The following is a 25559-nucleotide window of genomic DNA, read 5'->3' as shown; positions in this document are numbered from 1 at the left end:
CAAAAGTAGCAGACCAACAAGCTTGCAGATCTGCTACTTTTAATACTTTTTGTGTAGTGCTGTAGTGTGATCACGTAGGGCGTTCATTTACAACAAAAAAAAAACACAAATTATGGAGACAGGAGGTTTCTGCCCGACAACAACAAAATGTCAGGGAATTAGGGACTGAGGGACCGAGGGAGGGAGAGAGTAAGAGAGAGAGAGAGGGAGGGAGAGAGAGGTAGATAATAGATTGGATAGATTAGATAAGTTGATATATGGGTGCTGGGTTTTAAATGGATGCTTTGGCGGTAGGAGAGCAGTCTTTATCGTGCCCATAAAGCTTTGGAACTGTCAGACGAGGGGCCGACAATACAGAGAGAGAGAGAGCGAGAGACAGAGACAGAGAGAGAGAGAGATAGAGATAGAGATAGAGATAGAGATAGAGAGAGAGAGAGAGAGAAAGTAGACATGACGTCCTGGGGGGGGCATCACACCACACTAGCGGTCACAGCTCTCTATGCAGTGCTGCATTGCAGGTGCTGCTGGCACAAACACACACACTAGAGGGAGGGAGGGAGGGAGGGAGGGAGGGGGAGAGAGTCACAGAGAGAGAGAGACAGAGAGACAGAGACAGAGAGAGAGAGAGAGAGAGAGAGAGAGAGAGAGAGAGAGAGAGAGAGAGAGAGCGATAAGAGAGAGCGAGAGTGAGAGAGAGAGAGAGAGAGAGAGAGAGAGAGAGAGAGCAGTGTTGCCATGTCTGGGCTTGTCTCTAAAGTGTAGTTGCTTATTTGGCCTCGTTTCCTAATGTTGTTTAAAACAGTGGTTCTCAAACATTGTCAAACTTGTCAAGGACCCCCCCCCCCCCCCCAACTGACTATGTGTTTGTCGCAGCCCCCCCTCCCCCTTCTGAAAATATTTTGTGCCAGGGACCCCCCATACAAGATTTGTGATCTTCTTTTGGGCTTGTTTTCATAGACCTGGCTGCTTATTTCTCTCGCAAAATCTGGCAACACTGACAGAGAGAGCAAGAGAGAGAGAGAGAGAGAGAGAGAGAGAGATGGGTGAAGAGAGGACAGAGGGAGCAGGGAGGAGGGGTGAGATTGTAACTGTAAGGGGCGAGACACAGAGAGAGAGAGAGAGAGGAATGGATAGATGTAACAGAAAACAAATGGGACTCAGGGAGGAGGAGGAGGAGGAGGAGGGTTAGGGGTTGTCACGCGATCATGAAATGTTAGTAGACGATTAATTGTTGTAATATTTATGATTAATGACTTGATTAGTGTTTTTTGGCATTGGAACACATAAATGAAATGTCATTTCTGTTTGCCTTTTAGGCGTTTTAAACAAGAATAAATAAAATATACAAAGAAATGACCAGTAACAATCAAAATAAATAATGTACTTTGGCCAAAATAGGCCATACTTTTTTGAAAATGTATTAATTTTAGAGCAGATGCATGCATACAGATTCAGATTATAATGCAAAATAATTACAAATAATTATCGTAAATATTTGTAATGCCAGACCAGCTGATTATGAAAACATTTTGACAGGCCTGGCCCTCCCAGGCCTGTCAAGATGTTTATAAATAATAAATAAACAAACATAAGGGAATACATGTGAGAGAGATAAATAATTTTCAACCTATATTCATATAATTGGACCATGATAATGCTCATGATAAAATGGTATAATTTGTGTCTACTCAGTCTGTGTCTCATAGGAGGACTGTGGAGAGTTCAGAAACCCACGCCTGCCAGTGACATCATCGTTAGGCAGGCAGGCAGTACTTTAACTTCCACCCCAGCCTAGTTTTCAAATCTGAATTGAGAGATTCGGGAAGGATTTTTAATCAGGCCGATTAACCATCCGATCCATGGTGCTGTTAAGCCAGGACTACATACAGTAAAACACACAGGCCAAAGACTTAAGTGCTTCGTATTGGCAGCCTCGCCGTGTTTGCACTTCATATTGAATTAAGTCTTCAGGGATCGCCTGCAGAGGATGATGACGCTCAAAGCCATGCAGCACAAGGATGTGTCATCATTCTCTATTCTTACGGTCTGCTTTGCGGGTGGAGAAATTAACCACGTAAGCCCTATGTCGTCGCTGTCGGGCAGAAACCTCTTATCTTCATATTCATTTTATTTTTTTGTGTTTTTTTTCATAAATGAATGCCCTACTTGATCATACTACAGCGTCACACAAAAGTATCAAAAGTAGCAGATACACAAACTCGAAGCTTGCTTTGAGCTTATAGATCTGCTACTTTTGAATTTGAATACTGAGAAAATAACAGTTTTGGACATATGAGGTTTCCACCCGACAGAGACGATATACTAACCCTAACCCCTGTAGTATGACAAACAGCAAAAATAGCAGGTCTAACAGCTCACAACACGTCATGGTGCAATAAGTTGCGAGTTTGCAGATCTGCCAGTTTCTCTCTTTTTATGAAAGTAGTGAATTACCAGGGTTTAAGGGTTAACGTAAATCGCTCTGGATTAAGAGCGTCTGCTAAATGCCTTGATTGTAAATTAAGGTGATTAACCCAGAACAAGGTGTCTCTCTCTCTCGCTCTTCAGTTCAAAAGATGACATCATTGGCACTCCCTCTCTCTTGGGTTCAAGAAGACATAACGGTGTGACCTCCCTGTCCGATCTTTAGCTATCGACAGCAAGTTACTTGTGATGGAAGCTGCACTAATCCCAGTGCGGTCAGTGTCCAGTGGAGATGCTGCACTATGCAGCTAAAGAAATCTGGATGCCATCGTCACTGTATAGAGGCTAAGCGTGTGACATCATCTTACCCAGAAGTTATGCGGGAACGCCTACTGAGTGGCAAAAAAACTACTTTCTGGCCTTGACAGCCCATACATCCAAACAGAAAAGTCCTATTTGATTGTATTAAACGTTTAACTCATCAACATGGCAGCTGTACGGAAAGCTTGAATTATCCTCTTTCTATCTGCAATGTTTTTGTTTCATAAAAATCCACCGTAGACATGTTATGAGCTACTTTCTGTCAATATATTCCGCGCAGGTGTCAGAGTTTGGAAGCCCTCGTTTTCAATAACGTAACATCCTGCTGCCTCCTGCATTATGTGCAATTTAGAAACAGGTGGTACGCAGGACCGTTGAGTGAGTTTCAACGAGCACTTCCAAACTCCAATGCTCCATCCATGCTGCTCAATGTTTTGTCTAGATGAGGGGGATGTGTCCCAGTGGAAAAGTGATGCATGTGCATACTCTCTATAGACAGTGGCTGCTTGTGGGCATGTCGACAAGTGTGGTGATGACGGTCTACGATCTCCTTTGGCCAAAGAGAAAAGACTAGTGAAGCAGTGCTTCACAAGAGCGACGTTGGTGTAACTTAGAACAGCGGTCTTCAACAGGGGGTCCGGGATCCCTAGGGGGTCCTCAAGAGTTACTACAGGGTGGCCGCCAATTCTTTGTGTGATAGGAACTTTTTTTTCATTAACCACCCTAGCATCCCTATTCTGGGGGGAACATTGGCCGAAAATAGCTGATCTTACAACGCCTCGCGCTGGGAGGCGTTGTGAGCTTGTAAGACCAAGTTTTCCAACTATTGAGGGTTTAAGTGGTCAACCTCGTGAAAATACACGGAGCTATCTATGAAAAAGTTTAATATGCAACACAATGTAGTAGGGGTCCCTGCTTCATCTCTTTCTCATTTAGTGGGTGAAAACATTGAAGACCCCTGACTTAGAGATTCACATATGGTTCTTCTAGAGTAGACAACCCTTTTTTTTGTCAAGGCCCTGGTTCCTCAAACAATGAAAACAAGGTTCTTTGAGGCACCTTTAACCACTAGCGTCACAATTTTGGACACGTCTTAACGGGTGAACATTCGCAGCTATTTTCAACAGAGATGTGATAAAGACAAAGACAAAAGGAGCGGGCCAAGCATACTGTAAACCCCTGGGAGACACCAGTCGATGAAGGGTTTAAGTGGTTATGGGTTCTATATAATAGAACTACTAAAATAGTTATTTAAAAGAACCTTGAAAGGATCTCTGAAAGGATCTTTCTGGACGCAAAATTGGTTCTTCTATCACTCTGAAGAACCACTTTCAGTTCCAGTTGGCACCTTCCATTTTTCTGTGCGTATGGATATTATATTGATATCGTGACATGACATTGGATATCATAATATCGATTTTTGGATAATATTGTGTTGTCTTTTGCTTGTTTTAAAAGCTGCATTCCAGTAAAGGCATTAGGCATTAGCTCAGGAGGTAGAGCGGTACGCCTTGGAATCGGATGGTCCCCGGTTCAATTCCCGGCTCCACCTGGCCGTGTGTCCTTGAGCAAGACACTGAACCCCTAACTGCTGCAGAAGAGCAGGTTGGTGCCTTGCATGGTTTCCACCGCCATTGCTGTGTGAATGTGTGTTAGGCGCTATATAAAAGCAGTCCATTTGACATTTAAAGAGATGTTATTTGCCTTTACCCACATGGTTATTATGTAGGTATTACTGATGATATTAATAAAAAATGTCATAAAAAAAGAATATTCATCAACAATCATCCCCACAATATAGCTACAATATTGATAAAGATCAGTGGTTTTCAACCTTTAGGCCCATTATTTATTCGGCATTTGAGCCGTTTGATGAGATTTAGCCTCTCAGACCCAAAACTTTGAATATTTTGTTATCATTGGATAAGATTGTCAAAATAACAATTCTTCTACAGTCTCTAATTGTGTAGACTTCTTGTAAGTTAAGTAATGCAGATGTTTAACAATAATTTAACTCTTGAGAGCATTTTACTCTTTGGTTCATTTGGTTCATTCACTCTTTGGTTCATTTTACTCTCTCAAGAGTTAAAGATCTATAAGGGTCCATTTGGTTACCAACTCTCCATCATTTAGCTGGGGACCACCTGGAAACTCCTCAAGGACCACTGGTGGTCCCAAGACCACTGGTTGAGAACCACTGATATAGATACTGGTTGTGCAGACTGTTCATACTGCATTTGCCAAGGCCCTGCCAAGGCCGTGGAGACAAATCCTGTTCTAGATGGCTTGGCCTCAGGCAGTGGTTGTAAGGTGACAGCCCACAGGTGTGACAGTGCATAAATGCATGAATCAAGACAGTGCTGAAAACCATGCATGCTCAGCAAAAATCGCTCCCTAGATAAAATGGTTCAAAAGATGAAGAAACATATTTGTTGCTCAATGTCACGCTCTCAATCTGACACAACTATGACTAACTAAAATCAACAGCAACCGTGAGGCATTTCATATCATCGCTGTTGGACGGAAACCCTGTATTTCCCAAACCGAACATTTTCAGGAAATTGGAAAAAAAAGATGTTTCAATGGATCCAATGTACTATTTAGTCACAAGCTCTTGTTAATATTTTTCATTGGTAAAATATTTATGAAACCCACAGACCTCTCTCTATTTTTTATTTAAAAAAAAAGATTGTCAAATGTTTTCAAAGATTGTTAAACGATTGCTAAAATAGCCGATCTACAAGCTCAAAATGCGTCACATGGCTATGCATCGTGAGCTAGATCGTCTATTATCGTTACTTTTTGCGAGACACTGGCATACGGCAAAGTATAAAACAGGGTATTCATTTATGAAAAACTTAAAAAGATGAAATATGGATATACAAAGTTTCTGCCCAACAGCAACGATATGCAAATACTTGTTTTCCCAAAGCCCTAAAGTGATTCATCTATTTGGCATCCTTTCTCATACTCCACCAGCACATGTAAAGTGTTGCTGTGAGTCTGTGTAGAGCAGTGGTTCTCAAACTTTTTCATGTCAAGGTATTGGCTGCGGACCCCCCCCCCCCATCTGAAAATAATTTGTAACAGGGACCCCCAGAAGAGAAGATTTATGTTAAAAACATTAAGAAAAAATCTTCCAAACATTTAAAAAAATAGCAGAGGTACAAGCTCGCAGCATGTCACAAATCACAAATTTTGCTGGGGACCCCCTGCAACCCCCCCCCCCCCCCCCCCCAAGGACCCCTGGGGGTCCCCAGACCCCATTTTGAGAACCACTGGTGTAGAGAAGCCAGCATAAGGAAGAGCTTCAGCACCACGGACAGCGACTGCAGCATTGTGTACATCAACTTCAGCACCATGGATAGCGACTGCAGCTATAGGTAAGTTGGTGCAGACTAGAGGCAGTACTTTGCCTCATCACCTTTAATCATTGGGGGAATGCTTGATCACCAGCCAGTTGCTTGGCTCTTTGCACAGTCAGTGCTGTCCTCAGTGAAACAAGCAGTGGGCAGTAAGGCCTTCACTCGCACCACGCCGCCATTCAATTCATGCCATTATGAAGCTAGATCGAATCACATGATTTAATTCTGTTTAATTCTTGTTTTTAGGCAGCGGACAAAGCCTGGGAAACAGCGCGGTTAGAATAAGATATCAAGGATTTGTTTTGTCAGTGATGTCACAACTAGTGATGTCATCTCTAGACATGGGGGTGTTGAACCTCAAAGCCACTTCATCAGAGCCCCATAAAACTACAGGTTACACACACCACCGGTGGTTTATGATGTTATGGTCTTATCCTTGCTATCTTTCCAGCCCTCGTCCAAGAAGTAGCTGGCTTGTGATTCACATACCCGCCCCCATTTCTGTTAATCTCTTAAACAAGACTGTTGAATTTGACATTTTAACATTAATGGTGGCATGTTGCTGACAATCGTTTTACTAAGCAACCGGTTCTCATGTTATTTTCAGTACATAAATAATGTCCTGTAGACCTGTACACCAACTGTCATCTGACCAGAATGAACCATTAAAGTAGCACCTCAGCCATTTTAAACCGTATCTTCGTACAACCCTAATGCTCAATATAACATGGCACAATATCTGTCCACTCACTCTGTGTCTCATTGATGGGTTATGGACAGTTCCGATAAACCTGCCTACCAATGACATCATTGGGGATTCCAAGCTATTAGAAACTACAGCCTCTCTCTTCCTGGAAGGTTAGCATGCTGAAATGGAAGCCATTGTTCTTGCGACAATAATAATTAACAAATATTTTTGTAAATCTTGCTTGAAATGATCAAACCTGCCTAACCAATGATGCCACTGGTAGGCAGGTTTCTGAAATGGAAATGAGCTATTAGGTAACATGATCAGGGTGATGTAAGTGTTTGTGTTAGAGAGAATCAGCATTAACCACTTTAAATCTGGCATCTCTAGTTTGGGGCATAGGCTAAACGTAATTATTATTTTTTTAGCGGCGCTAGCCGCTCTATACCTTTAGGTATAGAGCGGATCCTGCTCTATACCTGACTTTGTCCGTGTTCACCGTCAACGTTCTGATTGGTCAGACCCGTCAACGTTCTGATTGGTCAGACCCGTCAACAAAGTGATTGGTCAAGCTTCACGTGACACATGGCTATAAACACATTATAAACACATATCGATGACTAAATGTATCAAAGGCGCCGCTACCTTCACACAGGGTGTGATTTTTTAAATAAAAAATAACTAAAATAGTCGATCTACAAGCTCACAAAACGTCGCATTGGGACACGTTATGAGCTCGTAGCTATTTCTGGCGTGTGACACCATTGTATGATGACAAATAAAATAGGTGTTTAAAGGATGACTTCACCCATGTTCAACCTATCTTCATATAATTGGTCCTCACTAATGCTCATTAAAGTATGGTACCATTTGTATTAACGTGAGAACAATGGCTCTCATTATAGCATGCTAACTTTCCAGGAATAGAAAGCCGGAAGTTTCTATTAGCTTGGATTCCCCATCGATGATGTCACTGGTGAAGTGTCCACAGCCCTCCTCTGAGACAAAAATGGTACCATATTATAATAAGCATTAGTGAGAAGTGAGGACCAATTATATGTAAAATAGGTTGAAAATGGGTGAAGTCGTCCTTTAAGAAAGAACATAATAGAGTATTATACAGTGAACCTAGTTGCTCATTATATCCCTATTCCCTGTTCTGAAATCCCAGCTTCAGCAGATAGATAACAGGGGAATCCAGACATATCCTGCATATTATTCACAGTAAATGTGAGGTTTAGTGTGGGGCCTGCCCTGCTGTGGTCTGCTGCTCACTTTTCACAACACACCTGTAATATGAGTCTGTACACTGTAGATGGATATATAATACACACCACCGCCATGAGTCAAACTGTCCTGTCTAATACACCGCTGCCCTGTCTCTCTGACACCACCTCAACAAACCGTGTGTCATTGTTTGACTTACATCTGCATTAACTCATGTACCAAAAATAGCAGGAGATATTCTCGAGCAGCAGTGACACAATCATGCTCATTGGCCGATGATGGGAAAACTACAGAATTGCATTGTCAACAGTTAAGTACAGTACGCATGGAATAAGATGGAGAATGTATTGTATATTATCACATTGATTGGAAATCCCCGTTGAAGTTCACTGTTGTATAATCATGATGACAAACTGCTACGCTATGCTTTAGTCAGCCGATATATAGCCTATATATCAACAGGTGGAAACGTCATATGTTAATCACATTTTAACCACTTTAACCATGTGTTATACTTTGGCTATTCAAAAATAGCAGATCTACAAGCTCATAGCGCGGCACCTATGAGCTTGTAGATCTACTATTTTTGAACAGTCGTGAAAATCGGTGCAAATCTTTGAATATATATTTATATATTTTTGGGCGGTGCAACCGCCCCTATACGTGTATGTGAGGTTTGGACATCGATCCAAATTGCACCCCCCCAACCCTGCGCTGTGATTGGCCACCAGTGTACCCCCCTAACCCTGCACCGTGATTGGCCACCATGACTCTATTCAGGACTGTGATTGGCTAGAAACACATGACATATGTGCATAGCCCTATAAATACGCACGCACACTTAAAAAAAAACATTTCTATGTTTTTTTTTAAGTGAACCACTTCCATCACTGTGATGACCACTGTGACCACACACTTGTTTAAGTCAAATCTTTGTTTCTGGGGGTCACTGTCACAAAATATGAGATGGGGGTCCGCAGCCAAATATGTATCATTTTGGGGGTCCTTCACATGAAAGAGTTTGAAAACTACTGGTTTAAAGCACTCCATTTTGCATTGTGCCAACAAGCTCTACAGTAGAGCTGCGATATAGCCTAATCACGATATACCATGGCCACTTGTGTACCACTGCTTATGTACAGTATACATACAGCATAGGCTATCGAGAATGTAATAATTCATCAGATGGTCAGAGGAAACCGTATTGATTAAATATAGCCTAAATCATATGTTTTCTTGCAGTAGGCCTGATGCAGCAAACAATATCAGTGTGCAGCAAGATATTGCTACACACATGGTAAGCAATATAAACCTATTATATATCACAGTATTGCACTTTTAAAGTTCTTCTTTGTTAGACAGAGACAAATTAGATTACAGAGAGGTGAACAAAGCTGGCTTAGTTTAGATTAGTAGTAGTTCTCAAACTGTTTCATGTCAAGGAACCCTAAATTAATGTGTATTTGGCCGTGGACCCCCATCTGAAAATATTTTGTGCCAAGGACCCCATACAAGATTTGTGTTGTTAAAAATGGCAGTAACTAATTTAGCTGGGGACCCCCCTGTCACCCACTCAAGGACCGACGCCACATTGAGAACCACAGACCACCATAACTCTGAGAGGGTACAAATGGAACCAGATGCACCCGTAAGGGTCCATTTTTGGTTCCATTTGTACACTCCCATAAGGGTCAATTTGTTTCCTATTTATCAACCATTTAGCTATAGGGACCCCCTGGAATCCCCCTCAAGCACCCCTGGGGGTCCACGGACTTTGAGAACCATTGTTTTAGATAGCCTCCTAGGCTACTAATTTTTGGTCGTAAGAAGGAAAACAAATAGACTAAATATCCTTTGTGTCTACAGTGGAGGTCGTGTCTCTCATAGACCCTTATAAACACCTAAATGCCAACTAACTCCAGTCTGAAGAGTTACATAATCTTACCTCCTCTTGTACTCGTCTCTCTCCCTCTTCACTTTGGCCAGGACGTTGTACAGGGCCCTTATCTCCGGGGTGATGGTGTCGATCTGCACCCCGACGCCGTCCGGGTGATTCATGGACACCGCGGGGCCCGTTACGCGTGACTCCCTCCCCGCGACTCCCCTCCGGGTGTGGTTGTAGGACCAGATGGTCCCAGGCAGGAACCGGGGAGGCGGGTTGTTGGCGGTGGACATGCCAGTGCCGGTGCTGACATACTTCTCGTTGATGTTGTTGGTACTGAACGTTCTGCTCGGGTCGGTCGGGGTGAGTGCGGGGCTGACGGAGTAGCTGCACGGGTTGGAGTTCGAATCCGTGCCGATCGTGGTGGGGTTCAAATTGTTGGCGAGCAGCGACGACGTCCGGTTGGGATCGAACCCCAGCGAGGGGGTGAGGGTCGGGGAGAGGAGGAGGTGGCCTCCCCCGGACAGGTAGGGGTTGTTGTTGGCGTTCTGGAGCGCGATGGAGCCGGGCCTCACCGGGATGGTCCCCACGAAACCGGTCTGGACGCCGATGTCTCGGGTCAAGCCCTTTTTCAGGTGAACCTCCCCGCTCTCCTCGTTCTGATCATGCAGCGCCTGCTGGAGCTGCTTCTCCAGCGCCTTGTTCCGCCGCTCCAGTTCGTGCACCTTTTGATTGATTGAATGAATACATTATTAACAGTTTGCCCAAAAACAGAAAGTTCTATACAAAAGGATGCTAAAAGGGATTAAAGGGATAGTTCACCCCAAAAATAAATGTCTTCTATCGATTAGTCACCCCATGGAGTTGAATTCATGGATATTTTTTTTGTTTTGGTCACATTCCTAAGCCCTGGCTGTATCAGCCATTGGGCCGCCGGGGCCGTGGCCCAGGGGCCCTTGGCTCTCAGGGGCCCTTCGGGGGAACTGGGCCACGCGGCCATCGACAATTTACTAAAATTAAATGTATAGGTTAATCAAATATCAAATGTGTGGGCCCCTCCTCTGTATTTACAGCAGTGATTCTTGCTAGGTTTGAGGCCCTGTCAAGGGCTCCTGGGCTCCAAGGGCTCCTGGGGCACTTCAAGGGCTCCTGGGCTCCAAGGGCTCCTGGGGCCCTTCCATATATGTTGGAATATGATTTCATATCATACACACCATACCTGGCTGTAACTTTCACTAGCCCCCCCCAAAAAAACATTTTTTTTTCTTTCTCCAAATTTTTTACAAAAAGAACCCAGGGGCTTGTGCGTGGGTTAATCCGTCCCTGCCTAAGCCAATAATTTGATGACCAGCAGACCGATAGGCAGCGGTTCCGGTAGGAGACACAAAGAGTCTCCTTCGTGTCTCCTACCAGAACCGCTGTCGGTCATCAAATTATTGGCAAATTATTAAAATATCCATGAATTCAAGTCTCCATGGGGTGACAAATGAATAGAAAAAAAGTCATTTTGGGGGTGAACTATCCCTGTAAACCCAAGAAAGCACTATTTCCATTGGGGTCCTGTGTATTCAATTCATCCAAACATTTAATGACAGACACATATACAATACTATGCAAAAAAATCATGATATAAACGAGCAGTAATCTAAACCAAAAATATGTACAGTAAACAGTTGGGGGGAGGGGGGGGGCATTTCTGGTGATAGGCTTGGACTTTTTATACGGGCCAGTTCCGAATTGCAGCCACCTGTAAAAAGTGCTCTTTTAGAGCAGTTTTGAAAGAGAGTAAGGATTCACACTTTTGTATGACTGTTGGTAGGGCATTCCACATTTTGGTGGCATAGCAGTAGAAAGAATTAGTATATCTTGCTTTACCTTGGCCAGAAAGCAGCGGAACCGCAGGTTGAGCGTCTTCAGGACGCTGATGTTGGAGCCCAGGTCGTTGCGCAGGGCCATGGCGGCCGGCGGCGGTGGCGGCGGCGGGGCCCGGTGGTGCAGGAACGGGTTGTTCAGGTGCAGGTAGGAGGGCAGGGAGCCCACCAAGTCCAGGCCGGAGAACCCGTCGTTGTCCCCGATGAAGGAGGAACCCGGGTCCGACGAGCCGCCGTACGACGAGTCCGCCGGGCCAGAGTCCTCCGCCGGGCCCGTTATCTGGTGCTGGGCCAGGTATGCGCTCTGGTTCTGGGCCAGATAGGCGCTCTGGTGCTGGGCCAGATATGCGCTCTCCCCCAGGAACGGATTCATGCTTGAGTAAGAAAATCTGAAATGCTCGAAATCCGGCATGAACACTTCTTTAATTCCTCCTAATGCAGTCTATCAGGTTAAAAATGAAAAAAATGAAAAGAAAGGCAACACAAGCCTGCGTGTACCTCCTCCCCCTGCGATTAAAAACCTGCTGCGCACCTGCGGTGTGATGGGGCGGTGGGCTTTGGTAAATAGTGCTATCAGAATATAGACAGGCCGAGACGATGTTACAATAACAAACCTAACAGCAGCTGTACACCAGCTACTGAACTGCGTCCTAGAGGAGGAGAGGGGCAACTTGCCAGTGTTGCCAGATGATTTGAGAGAAACAAGCAAGTGAAGCAACCATGTCTATGAAAACAAGCCCAAGAGAGGCATTACTAGGGCACTAGGCCATTATGAGCACTTTAAACCTCACATGACGCTCATGATATGACAGTCATGTCATGTTTCAGGGCTATTTAAACCTATATATATTGGCTATTTGAAAATAGCAGATCTATAAGCTCATTGTGAGCTTGTAGATCTGCTATTTTCAAAATAATCTAGGAAATAATTGACAAAATGTGGAATATTTTAACAACACAAATCTGGTACACGGTCCCTGGCACGAAATATTTTCAAGTCCACAGACAATATTAATTTGGGGGGTCCTTGACATGAAAATGTTTGAGAACCACTGGTTTAAACGACATTAGGAAACGAGCCCAAACCCAGCCAAAAGTGGCTTATAATAAGTGGACATGGCAACACTGCAGCCTGCACAGCGCAGCACTAATAAACAAGTGAATGACTGCGGCTTTTGGCTACCGTAGAGGCTGGAATAGAGGCGCAGTGTAAAGTCTTTGTGGTGGGAGGGAGGGAGTGCTGAGAGATGCAATACACAAGTTCATAAACTTGGCTGCAGTTTTTTTGAAAATATGCATTTTCATGTACAGCAATCTTTTTCTATTTCATAGTGTGCAATTCGCCAAGATTGTTAAGACAAAGTCCCAGGAACAGGTTATCTATAAATATAACCCATTACTGCATTCAAGCTGATGTCAATAACTTTCAATGACATGTCACAAACTTGACTCACTTAGTGAGTCACTTATGTGACTCATAAGGCTTTCCCGTTGTAAAAGAAGAAATATGTATGTTTATCATTGGGGTGATATAGTAGGCTGTGATCTTCAGTTATTCCAAACAATTATCTGTGCCTGTAGTGTCTGTGGTCAAAGGTTTGATCCCCTATATTACAGGCCAAGTGGCTTTAATCACTATTTAAACCCTGCAGTATTTCACACTTTGTTTTTCAGTAGTACAGGATGATGCCAGGTTCAAAGTAATTAAGTGAAACACCAAATCCAGCTCAATCATGTTTACTCTGGAGCAGGGGTCTTCCACATTTTTCAAGCCAAGGACCCCTTAGCTGGGAGAGAGATGAAGCAGTGACCCCCACTACAACACAATGTTTAAAATTGTGTTGCAGATTACACGTTTTTCATAAATAGCTTCATAGACTTGTTTGACAACATTATCATCAGTGTTGTGTAAACTAATATATTTTGAACCCTCAGGGTTCAATGAAGGGGTTCTAAATGAACCGTTACAAGTTGGCAACTCTCAGAGTTATGGGGGTCCTTGAAATGTAAATGTTTGAGAACCACTGCCTTAATGCATAAAATGCAAACCTTGACACGGTGGTATATCCATCATGCCCCACTTTCAGCCACACCATTTCTTTCGTTACACAGAACAGAGAAAAGCAGATATGGTACAAATGGAGGACTTTTATTGATGTTCAAGACCATCCATTAGGCAATACAGTTCAGTGATGGAAAAACTGTAATAATTGTGTAGATAGGTAATATACCTATGATTAGTCCACAGATGGAACAGAGGTTAGTTTATTGTACAAAAAGGAAATGTAAACTAAGTGTTCTCCTATAGAGGGAAAAGGAAAGGGGGGTTTGCTCCCATGAGGATGAACAGAAAGATGACAAGTCAAGTTAAAGAGGGTCCAGGAACATCTACACGACTTCCTTGTTCTGCATGTGCAGGAGCAGGTCGATCACACGGTGGCTGTAGGCGTACTCGTTGTCGTACCTAGTTAGAGAGAAAGAGACACAGGGAGAGAGGGTGGCAAGAGAGAGAATTTTTGATTTTTAGAAGCACTTAAGCAATTAAAACCAAATATTTCCAATTCAGCCCATATTATTGGAACAATCAACCCATAGGACAATTAGTCAACTCAGATGATCACAAAACCAACCAAGACCATACAACTACGGTACACAAAACAAAAATATAAAATATAAGTATAACTTTCCGTTAGAAGCAAAGCATCAACTCCCCCTCTTCCTGTGGCAAGCACCCCCCCTCCCCACCCCAGCAGCCCAGATGGAAAAAAAAACAACAACTCTTAAATTGTTAGTTAAGGTGCAGTAGTCATGCTCAACTCAAGTCAGGCAGCTGCCAGCCCTGTTAAAAGCCTGCACTGGACCCAGACCCTTTTATCTTATATTCTTTCTTGTGATCCAGATTGCAAGCTTAGCCCTCCCAGACATAAAATTGAGCAGCACATCAGGAGCACATCACCCATTTTCAACCTTATTTTCATAATATCAATTATGGTCCTTACTAATGCTCCTTGCTGTACATGTGCAGGATGAGGTCGCACACACGGTGGCTGTAGCCGTACTCATTGTCGTACCTAGAGTTAGTGAGAGAGGGAGAGAGAGGGAGAAGTTTGGGGCGGGCCTTGTGTGTAGAAGGAAGAAGTCTTCCCTCCAGCTTTTCTGACAGAAAGAGGTCCTTTCAGACATATCAGACGGAAAGGAGGTTCAAATAGCAAGCAAAATGTTTGCATGCTATTTGCAGCAAAAACAGCAAACTTGGTGGTCTAGCGGATAAGGATGCTAGGCCCACAATCTCAACATTATGGGTTCAGATATCTGCAGGTATGCCTTTTTTGTGTGTGTTTGTTAAACGCTTTCTGACAGAAAACCTTTCTGATAGAAAGGCTTTCTAAAAGAAAGGCTTTCTTTTTTATGATGTTAAGGTTAGGTTTACCCCGACAGGTGTATGTCAGGTTAAGGTTAGGATTAAGATTGGGTTTAGGCATAGTTATTTTGTGAGGTTAAGGTTAGGTTCAGGCATAGTTTTTGTGAGGTTAAGTTAGGAAGCCTGATTCCCTGAATAGTTACAGTTTATGTAGCTATTTACAGGGAAGCAGGTAATGCTTGTGAGGTTAGGTTTAAGGTTAGGTTTTGGTTAGAGGATTATACTTGCACCAATAGACTTGGGCACAATAGAAGAACAAGGAAGGACATTTTTCAGTACAGCAGGAAAAGGCCCTGGATGGCGTCTAGTCTACGCATGAATGCTGCGAATGGCACTAGGTGTCAGATGAGAGGACCACATCAGAAACATGGACATCCTCTATGGGTCACAGACAATGTCAGAGAGAGAAGGATTAGGCTGACTGGGCACTGCGTCACGGTGCGCCAGGCACCCGGAACTGGTGGCAAGCAAACTGACGCTGTGGGAGCCAACCCAAGGCACAGCTAGTAAGGAAAAGAGGCACACCACCTACGTAGACAAACTGCGGTGCGACAGCGGAGCTAACAACACTTCAGAGCTCAAGACCCTGACGCTAGATAGGAGAGTGTGGAGGGCAGCCATTCAGGAGTTGGTGTTGGCTAGTCCGTACTCTCACATCGTAAATGAGGCAAGCAGACTAAGGTAGTGTAAGGAAGGCGTTCAGGAGAACAGAAAGGTCGCACTGTCAGCTGGTGTTGCAGGAAAACTCTCATCTCATAGAATGAACTGTATTATTGCAGTAGTAGTTCTATAAATAAGATGTCGGCCACTGGGTCTGTCAATTGTTCTGTCAAATAATATATAGGCTACCCCAGATGTTTTGGACCTTCCACAATGTTTGCCCTTCACCCCAAATATATATATTTTTTCAGTGTATCATGATTTGCAACATGAAGTTTCCAACCTTAGAGTGAATTTTCAAACGTCACTAGAGAGTGACCTGCCAAAATACTGTATACTCCAATACACCAGCTAAAAGCAACACCTTGGCCTACTTTTGATTATTAACCACTTAAGCTCTATATACTGAAAACAAGCTCACAACGCACCACATAGCAATTTAAAAAATATATATAATTAGATATTAAATATTTAGACATTTTAAGCAATTGTCACCTATAATGACATACCCAAAATAGGGATGCAAGGCTGAAAGTGGTTAATGACCAACGATTTAAGCACATGACTCATGAGAGGTTGAGCAAGATGTGCTTAATATGGGTTAATAATGTATCAAAGCCACAGGAGCTGAGAGCAGCTATAAGCCAGACTCCCTCTGAGCGTGTAAATGTTTACATACCAGGACACCAGCTTGACGAAGTGATCGTTCAGGGCAATGCAAGCGTTGGCATCAAAGATGCTGGAGCGGGTATCGCTGTTGAAGTCTGTGGACACAACCTGAGGAGATGGACAAGGGAAAGACGGTTAAATCGTTGTCGCCTCAATGTTACCGTAATTACTGGTCAGTGTTCTGCACCGATATGACAACATTTCAGTGGTTCAGTTACAATTTAGGTATTTAGCAGACGCTCTTATCCAGAGCGACTTAGAATCAGCAAGGTAAATAATCACATACAGGTAATAGGCTACATAGAATGCAGAGAGAACAGTATGGTACCTCAAGAAACTAGGATGCCAGTTAAATAACCTGGCATCTGTCTAAACATCTAAATTGAATTCTTAATATGTGTGGTCAAGAAAAAAAACAAAGCTAAGAAACAAAACAAATAAACTTCTGGGGCCACTCTGTGCCAACTGATGTAAAATATCAGCTCATATCTAAAACTGAACACATTCAACTTATAGGATCTCCTGAGTCCTAAGCCAACAGTAACCAGAGATGTGTTACCATCTAGTGGCTACACGTGTACACTACATCTTGAGCATGACAACATGGGTCAAAGTTTGGTCTTTTTGAAAGTAATCAATGCTTGGGTCTTTCTTTCTGGAAATACTGAATTTCAGGTAATTCATTCCAAATGGAGACACATGCAGGCCTGCTGGAGGAGATGTCTGCATGTTTGAACAGGTGTTTTATACCTGGTCCTCTGTGTATCCCAGAACTCCATGCATGGGTCCATCAGCTGCAGCCTTGACAAGCCTCCTGATGTCCTCCATCTTGGCCTGGAGGGGGAAGTAAAATTAAGCTTTAAGTTGGAGTAGAGGGAAATCTTGGGGAAAAAAATTAAACCCATCAGGAATGAAATTCTGTTAAAAACAGAACTTGGAACTTTTTTTTAGAACCTCCCCTTTATTACAGGCCTATTTGTTTTTTAATAAAATCTCACCAGCATAACTGTGACTTTTTGGCTGTGGATGGGTTTTTATTATTTTTGCAAGTAAACTGAACTAGCCACTGTACTTACGGCCTTCTCCAGGCGGACAGTCAGGTCAACAACAGAGACATTGGGAGTGGGGACACGGAAAGCCATACCAGTCAGCTTGCTGCGAGGCAATGAGAGACAGAGACAAGTTAAACCAAAGACAGATCAGGGGGGAAGAAAAAATATGTTGCCTTGATTGCATCTATTGTATACGTACATATTAAGTTACCTCACATTTTGATCAAATCAGGACGTCTATATAATTGACTGACTGATACATTTTGTTGGTGCATCTTACCCGTTGAGCTCGGGCACCACTTTGCCCACAGCCTTGGCGGCTCCGGTGGAGGCAGGGATAATGTTCTGGGCAGCGCCACGTCCATCCCTCCACAGCTTGCCGGAGGGACCATCAACGGTCTTCTGGGTGGCAGTCACAGCATGGACGGTGGTCTGGTGGTAAACATGACACAAGATGGACGGACAGGTAGGAAGATGAAAAAAACATTTTTTTAATCGGACCTTCCCTCCTTACACATTTACTGAGGAATATACTTAATACTCTTGACCACTTAAACCCCGGCTTCCCTATTATTGGCAAGTCATTATAGGCGGAAAGCCTAGGTTCCTTACCATGAGACCCTCAATGATGCCGAAGTTGTCGTTGACGATCTTGGCCAGAGGAGCCAGGCAGTTGGTGGTGCAAGAAGCGTTGCTATAGATCAGAAGAACAAAAAAAACATTGAGTTCACTTTTTTCTTCTTTAACATTTTTCCTCCCAATTCAATCGTTATACAAGCCGGATGCACCGCAGTGGATTTGAACAAAAAAAATGAGCATAGTTCACTTTCTAATATCTACTAATACAGAATGTAAAAAAAAGCCACAACAAACTGTTTTTTTCGTACCTGACAACGGTCATGGATGGGTCGTACTTGTCGTGGTTGACTCCCATAACGAACATGGGGGCGTCGGCACTGGGGGCGGAGATCAGCACCCTCTTGGCACCACCCTTGAAGTGAGCCTATTGGTAGAGCCAAGGTTCAAATTGTCAGACGTCATAGTGCTTTAGCAGTCAACAAACTCTTGAAATGTGATCACTTTTGTCTCCAAGCAGCTTGCAGTACACACTGCCAAGATTTAAAATCAGATTTACCATTAAAGACAAAATATGTAACAAATGTATATTTCAGAACATGAAAAAATACAGATGAAAAATGTGACAGTGTAGGGTAAGAGTCTGAGTTGTTTTCAATGCAGTCTGAATTGTTCCTTCAACCATTTGATGCTGTCTGAATATATTCCACTGCTATCAACAGGTTGAATTAACGTTTTTTCCCTCCCTCCCCAACAGGTACTGTAGTACACTTACTGCGCACTTCTCGATGGTTGTGAACACACCAGTAGACTCAACAACGTAGAAGGCTCCAGCCTTCTCCCATGGGATGTCAGCGGGGTTCCTCCTGTATAACACAGTATGGAAGGTGATTAGAGCATAGACATAATAAACATTGCATAGCATATTACATTACATAACTCCACTGCAAGAAATATGCCTGACAAGTACCTATAGGGACTAAAAAAACATTTTCTGTTTTTAATTGTACTGTTACTATAAGTACGTTTTCATTTTAACAACATGAATCAATATGGGGGTGCTTAGCACAAAATATTTTCAGATGGGGGTCCGTGGGCCAAATACATATCAATTTGGGGGTCCCTGAACATGAGAAAGTTTCAGAACCACTGAAAAATGTGCATAGAAAAACAAACGTGTTCCCTTAATTGCACAGGGATGAATGCAAAATAAAGAAAATGAGAAGGACGCACTCGTGGAAGACCTGAATCTTCATGTTGCCAATGCACAGATGGCCATCCTCGGCCCTCACATCACCGTGCTTCCACACGCCGTGGGTGGAATCATACTTGAACATGTACACCTGCAGAGAAACAGCTTCAGTCAGTCTGTATGTCGTTGCTGTCAGTAACCTCCATCTCCATATTTTCACTTTTTGTGTTTCTTTCGTAAATGAATGCCCTACTAATCTCCACTACATCTCAGTTTTATACATTGTCTATTTGAAGATAGGTTATCTACAAGCTCACAACGTGTTGCATCGAAATGTGTGAGCTTGTACATCAGATCTTTTTGGATTTTGACACATTTTGACAAATTTGGAAAAAAAACATGTGCATGAATAATAGCCATACTTTTGGTACGTTAAGTATCTTTTGATACCAGTACTTTTGTTATTTGATTCAAGTACAATCTTAAATGCATGTATTTTACTTGTAACAGAGTATTCCTACATTGTGGTCTTGCTACTTTTGCTAAGTAATACATCTGAGTACTTCTTCCACCACTGACAAGTTGACAAGCGGTCCTCTCACCATGTAGTCCACATCAATGAATGGGTCATTGATGGCCACAATTTCGACCTTGCCACCTCCATTGAGGGCGGCGCGGGTCACCAGGCGACCGATACGTCCAAATCTGAAACACACAACAAGCACACCGTTCAGTTCACTTGGTTCAGCATCACAAGCACATATTGTTGGTCAAGTTATGTCTTTAAACACAGGTCTAGAGAGAATTCCCTGTAGTAGAGTACAACTTCATCTCTGCATTACAGAGGAATTACTGCCAAAGTGGTGTAGTACTCCTTACATCCAAGAGGTGTCAGTACAACCCCACCAAAAGGGCCTTATCAGACAACTGGGACCAGATGAGATAACTGAGACACCCCAAAGCATCTGTTGACACCTAATAAGACCATTGTCAATGCAAAAGGAGGCACCTACAGTTGTAACACAGCCCCTTTCATACCAGGGATTGAGGTTTGCATGAAGTCTGAGCACAAAGAGAAGTGTTGTGGTGAACAGATGGAAGAGATTATGGGAATCCCTCAATCAAAATACCCATTAACAAAACCCACATGCCTGACACTCAGAATCATTAAAGCCTAATTTATAGTGTGTAAGACAAGTCCTATGAGCAATAGGCTTTGGCTCGTGGACATCATTTTGGAACATCACACAGACTGTGAGCCACTTGGCTCATACCTCCTGGAATTTCTAGAGGCTCACACACCACGTTATTAATGTCTCACAGCTTTGACTGGTTGACAGGCGTTCTGGCCATGGACACAGGACAATTGTCAGTGAGCTGATGCATTGAATATAAATGCCCAGAGCCACGAGCCATAGCTTTTTTTTTTCAAATGAAAAAATAGCAAAAGTTGCAGATGGACAAGCTCAAGCTTGTATCTGCTAATTTTGATGCTTTTGTGTGATGCTGTAGAATGATTAAGTGCCATTAATACCACGCCCAGAGACACTGTTGCCATGCATTATAGGCATTGCTAAGATTTAGACTTACAATGTGTGGCACAGCTCGACAGCATGAATAACCCGTTATGTAACTGTGTGTGCCTTCAGTATAGACAGGTGTCATATTACATGGTTATGTACCCAGTGGTGGCATGTGTCCGTTTAAAGCAGTGCCCAGAGGGACACACTCACCCTGCACTAAAATAAGAGACCCATTCTATACGTAAAGGTCAAGTGCACAGATAAGCACAGGGGCAAAAAAAAAAGCATCAGTAATTCAGAGACACAGCAGCTTTGTTATCAAGTTTAACATTTACAAGCAGAATGTTTTTACTTTTAGGGGTGTAAGGATTAATACAAATAATTGGCTAATCCATCAACAGACAATAAATATAATTTAGTTTTAATAATTTAATAGTCCGTTTAGTGATGTGTCAGGTCAAAAGGCCTAATATGTGCCATGTACAGTACAACTTCACCAAAACAAAAGCATAAAGTTATGTTTTTTACTGATGGTTAAACATACATTATTAAACAATTTCACAATGTCTGTTTGGGTTCAGATAAATTGTGAACAGCTTTTACCATAATTTTCTACTTCATTTCCTTATTTCATGGCATAAATATTAACTGAATAATTAAAGAAAAATAATTGTGGAAAAAAACTAATTAATTACAGTTAATTACCCTAATCACTTCCATTAGGCTAATAACTACAATGTTGGCTGTATGCTGCTGTGTCTTAGTCAAGTCAAGACATGAAAGCAGGTATCCATTAAATAGCCCAATACAGTATTATGCCATGTGAAATTCTCTTCCCCAAAGTACCATGACAACTTATATTGGAGGGGGGAAAATATGAAAGGGAGTAGTCTACCAACTATTTTTGAGAGAGAAAGGTAAAAAAACACATGAGGTGGACGATATATTGGTCTTGTCTGGCTCTCAGACCTGACAGTCTGTCTGGGTGTTGGATTTTGTCTAAAATGTATAGGGGGATAAAAATAGACAAAGGGAGAATAGAGGAATGTGACAGCTGTGAGGAGAGGAGTGATACAACGGAGAGAAGGGCTGGGAGTGACAGAGTAGTGATATGACAGAGATACGGGCTGGCAGGGATCCAGACTAACCTTTTAGTTGGTTGCACCTGTGTGCCTCACTTTTTCTATATAGATGGATCAGCATATCATTTAGGTGCACCGACACATACAGTAAGTATACAAGCGACTTTGAGTACTTAGAAAAGTGCTATAAAAATTTGAGGTATTATAAAACACACACATAGACAGACCTGCTAATTGCTTAATGTAAGGTGCACTGGTTCAACAAATATATATATTTTTTGTTTCACTTCATGTTTGGGTGCGTGGACACCCAAAATGGGGGAACTCTGGCTGGGAGTGAAGAGGAGACACTAGCCTATTGGGTTTTAAATTATCGAAGCAAGCAGGCCTTTCCTCACACAGATTTCAAGGCATGCAGTCTTGGTAAAGCAGAAATGCTTAATTTATGGCGACAGTGTTGACACAGGGAAGGGAAGTCGAGGGCTAGCATTGTTGTTTACCCTCCTTACTTTCTCTGTAGCCGTCAGCCATCTGCCGTGGCAGTTAGTCAACCTGCCACTGTGTGACTGCCACTTTTAAAGTAATGCTGGGGATTACTGCTATGCAGAACGCTCGCCAGTTCAAAAGGCTCTGGCTGACTGACTTGGAACCGACAGAGCTTACTCTGAGTTAAGGGTTTTGGTTCTGCTCCCCAATGGAGTGATTCAGGTGCCATCTCTCCATATAGTATATATACCCCACCGTTAACACCCATCAAAGAGGCATTCCCTCAATCAACTGTTAAGCCCCTGAGCATTTATGATAGAAGGCACAGTGTCAACCAAGACAGATACAATGCTACACTCTGAAAGGATTTTAAACAATAATAACATGTACCGGTATATAGTTTTTTAAATAACTATGGATGTGGATCATACAAACAGCGTGGCCAGCCCGTTACTGTACATCAGTCTTTTATGACACGTCTATGATGTATGACTTCACTGTCATTAAACTGTACACTACTCCACTGCACTATACTCCACTGCAAGAAATAACCAGGTTCTCAGAAAATGATGAGTTTGTTCTAAACTAAACCTATATGCCTACTCCACCATGCATAATATCACCCATTTGTACAAATAGCTGTATTCAAATTGGTCAATTTTAGCGTTTCAAATGGTTGCTAGAACACTTTACAACCTTCCGTGGACAGTTCATCACACTTCAAAGTTTAAGATACATGAGGCCAATGCAGTGTTTGAAAGTGTTCTACTCCACCAGATCTCAGAGGCACATGTTGTACTTTTTACTCCACTGCAATTATTTAGCAGCTTTATTAACTATTAGTTATGTTGTAGATATAGATTGTTAATTAATTTGCTGATAAATTATGATTTTAAGTTTAAATTGTACAGGTTTGTGCTAACCAGCAGCACACACAGTAATTAAAACCACCTCCACATTTACCAGCTGTTATTAAGGCATTATTGCTACAGTCCAATAATATGATTGTGAAACAGGACATCCAGCATAATGATTACTTTAATATTTATTACTGGAGTATATTTTGGATCCAATACTTTTGTGCTCATACTTGTAGCAATTCTATATTGTGGTATTGCTCCTTTACTCAAGTAAAAAACACATTCTTAGTATTTCTTCCACCACTGGACCAAAGAATTAAGTGACAGAAGAAGGCAGAAGTCAAATCAAACTCACCCGTTGATTCCAATCTTAACCATTTTGCCAGAATAGGTCAGTTCCTCACTGGAAGGGAAAAAACAATGAGTTAATTAACATTTGATCACATTGTTGTCACACAGAGAAAACAGTGTTGCAGAACACCAAGCAATGGAAGTGACAATTACAGTACACCCCCCCCCCCCCCCACCCATGAACCTACAAGTACCATACCACACTGAAGCAAGTAGCTATAGTCCAGGATTCTGCAGGTTAGTCTATATAAATGTATTAAACTTAAACTTCCCCAAATTACCAAACACATATTTGGTCATGTTGTGTTCTACCGGTCCTTTAGCCATGCGTCAAAAGCTGTGCGTAAAATGCACACAAAACAAGGCAACATCTCGGCACCATAGAGGCTAAATCGCAACTCCAAGCCATCAGAAATACAGTAGAAGTAGGCTAGTACCGGTTGTGTGGAAGTCCTCAGTCTTTGTCCTAGAAGGAGCTAGTGAGGGGTGACGAGCAAAGGTGCCACGGCAATTTATCCTGTCCGAGGACTGCCGGACACACCCACGTGTGGGCGTGTCTGTGACTTGGACATGCCCACGTGTGGGCACCCTGCGACGCAAACACGCCCCCCTGAGAATGTCAAGGTCATTGTGGCTGTCAGTCCAGACAGGCTAGTTTATGGGACAGGCAGGCCTACAGTTGTATCTGTTACATGCATGTAAATGGACAGTTAATGCATGTAGTTTAGGCCAGATAGACTATTATAGTTGAGTGCGGAAATACATAATGTACATAATAAAATACATAATCTATATGTGATTATTTATATACACAAAGTACATAATGTACCTAGTGTTGTAGTATTGTCTGACCAGCTGGTCATAATGTTTTCTCTATTGAAACATTCCCGCATTATGTTTACTCATGTGGCTTACTGTACAGCACCAGCTTGATTAAAAAGAAAAGGGAAAAAAAGAAAACAGTCCAACAAAAAGGTGCTTTAAGTGATTTTTGTTTTGTTAATATTTAGTGAGTAATCATTGCTACTGTATAGAGTGTTTGTTCAGTAACAGGAGTCACCCGACTCTCCAGCTCTTTATTAATCAGAAAACATTTTCAGGTTGGGATACATTTCATCCAATCAGGAGAGAGGAGAACTTATACAGGACACAACATAAACAAGTGAGATTGGAATTGAGGAAACACAACAATAGCGGACAAAATTGGAACTGTAATACTGTAAAATGTAAGCCGATAAATATTGGTTCTTTCTCCTGATTGGATGAAATTGGTGACCCACCTGAAAATGTATTTTCTGCTTATTAAAGAGCTGGAGAGTCGGGGAGACACCTTGTAGGCTACAATACATTTAGAGTGTATTTCATCATTTTATGTAAAAGTTCTTGGTAAATTTACCTCAATGAAAAACATTTGTCTTTGTGGCCAGATATTGGCAAGTTGCTTTGAAACTCAATACTTTCAAAGAAAAAAGAAAGTTCAGTGGGGGCCCGGTGGGCTGAAGAAACCTTTCCTATTTTCCTTTTAAACTTTCCTCGATATAGGTACAGTATTCTTAGTTCCAGTTGATCCCCAGACCAGAGTCTAACATACAGAGTCTGTGACGTACGGAGCCTGAAACGTATATCATCTATGAGTGGATACTAGTAGCACATTACCATATTCACGGTTGCCATTTTGCTCTTATGTCATACACAGAGAGTGTGGGAAATCCGCCCTCCCCCACCCCCCCAAGTATGATGTACTGTAAGAGCTGTAATAGCTGCCCTATGAATAATAATATTATAGTCAAATGTTTAGTGAAGAGGTCCGGGGACCCCCAAGGGTCCTTGAGCGTGTTCCAGGGGGTCCCAAACAAATGTATCAATGTAGTAGTTTAACCACTTTAAGCCTATGTTATACTTCGGCTAT

General features: G+C 42.5%; 2 protein-coding genes across 3 annotated transcripts in view; both read right to left on the bottom strand.

Moving 5' to 3' along the window:
• The window catches only part of iffo1a (intermediate filament family orphan 1a), a gene marked incomplete at both ends in the record, with an annotated part of 28335 nt that extends 16145 nt beyond the window's left edge, over positions 1–12190 (bottom strand). The window contains 2 exons of the mRNA XM_084080486.1: positions 9971–10632; positions 11783–12190. Coding sequence (XP_083936612.1) covers positions 9971–10632; positions 11783–12190 — 1070 coding nt within the window. The remainder of the gene's footprint in view (positions 1–9970; positions 10633–11782) is intronic.
• Positions 12191–13942: 1752 nt separating this feature from the next.
• LOC311061264 (glyceraldehyde-3-phosphate dehydrogenase-like) lies at positions 13943–24130 on the bottom strand. Of its 2 annotated transcripts, XM_084079819.1 has the most exons (13): positions 24088–24130; positions 23655–23702; positions 19951–20053; positions 19390–19499; positions 18932–19022; positions 18468–18583; positions 18193–18274; positions 17861–18012; positions 17605–17683; positions 17279–17362; positions 16539–16636; positions 14778–14849; positions 13943–14242 (listed from the first exon to the last, which is right to left on the bottom strand). In XM_084079819.1, coding segments are annotated over exons 2-13 (1011 nt in total). In that variant the 5' UTR covers positions 23678–23702; positions 24088–24130; the 3' UTR covers positions 13943–14241. The 2 variants fall into 2 exon arrangements, with proteins under 2 accessions (XP_083935945.1, XP_083935944.1); XM_084079818.1 differs by lacking the exon at positions 14778–14849.
• Between the last annotated feature and the right edge of the window lie 1429 nt (positions 24131–25559).

The sequence above is a fragment of the Gymnoscopelus microlampas genome, assembly GCF_963454915.1.
Source record: "Gymnoscopelus microlampas genome assembly, chromosome: 15".
NCBI classification, from domain to species: domain Eukaryota; kingdom Metazoa; phylum Chordata; class Actinopteri; order Myctophiformes; family Myctophidae; genus Gymnoscopelus; species Gymnoscopelus microlampas.
This window is presented reverse-complemented; position numbering and strand designations above follow the sequence as displayed.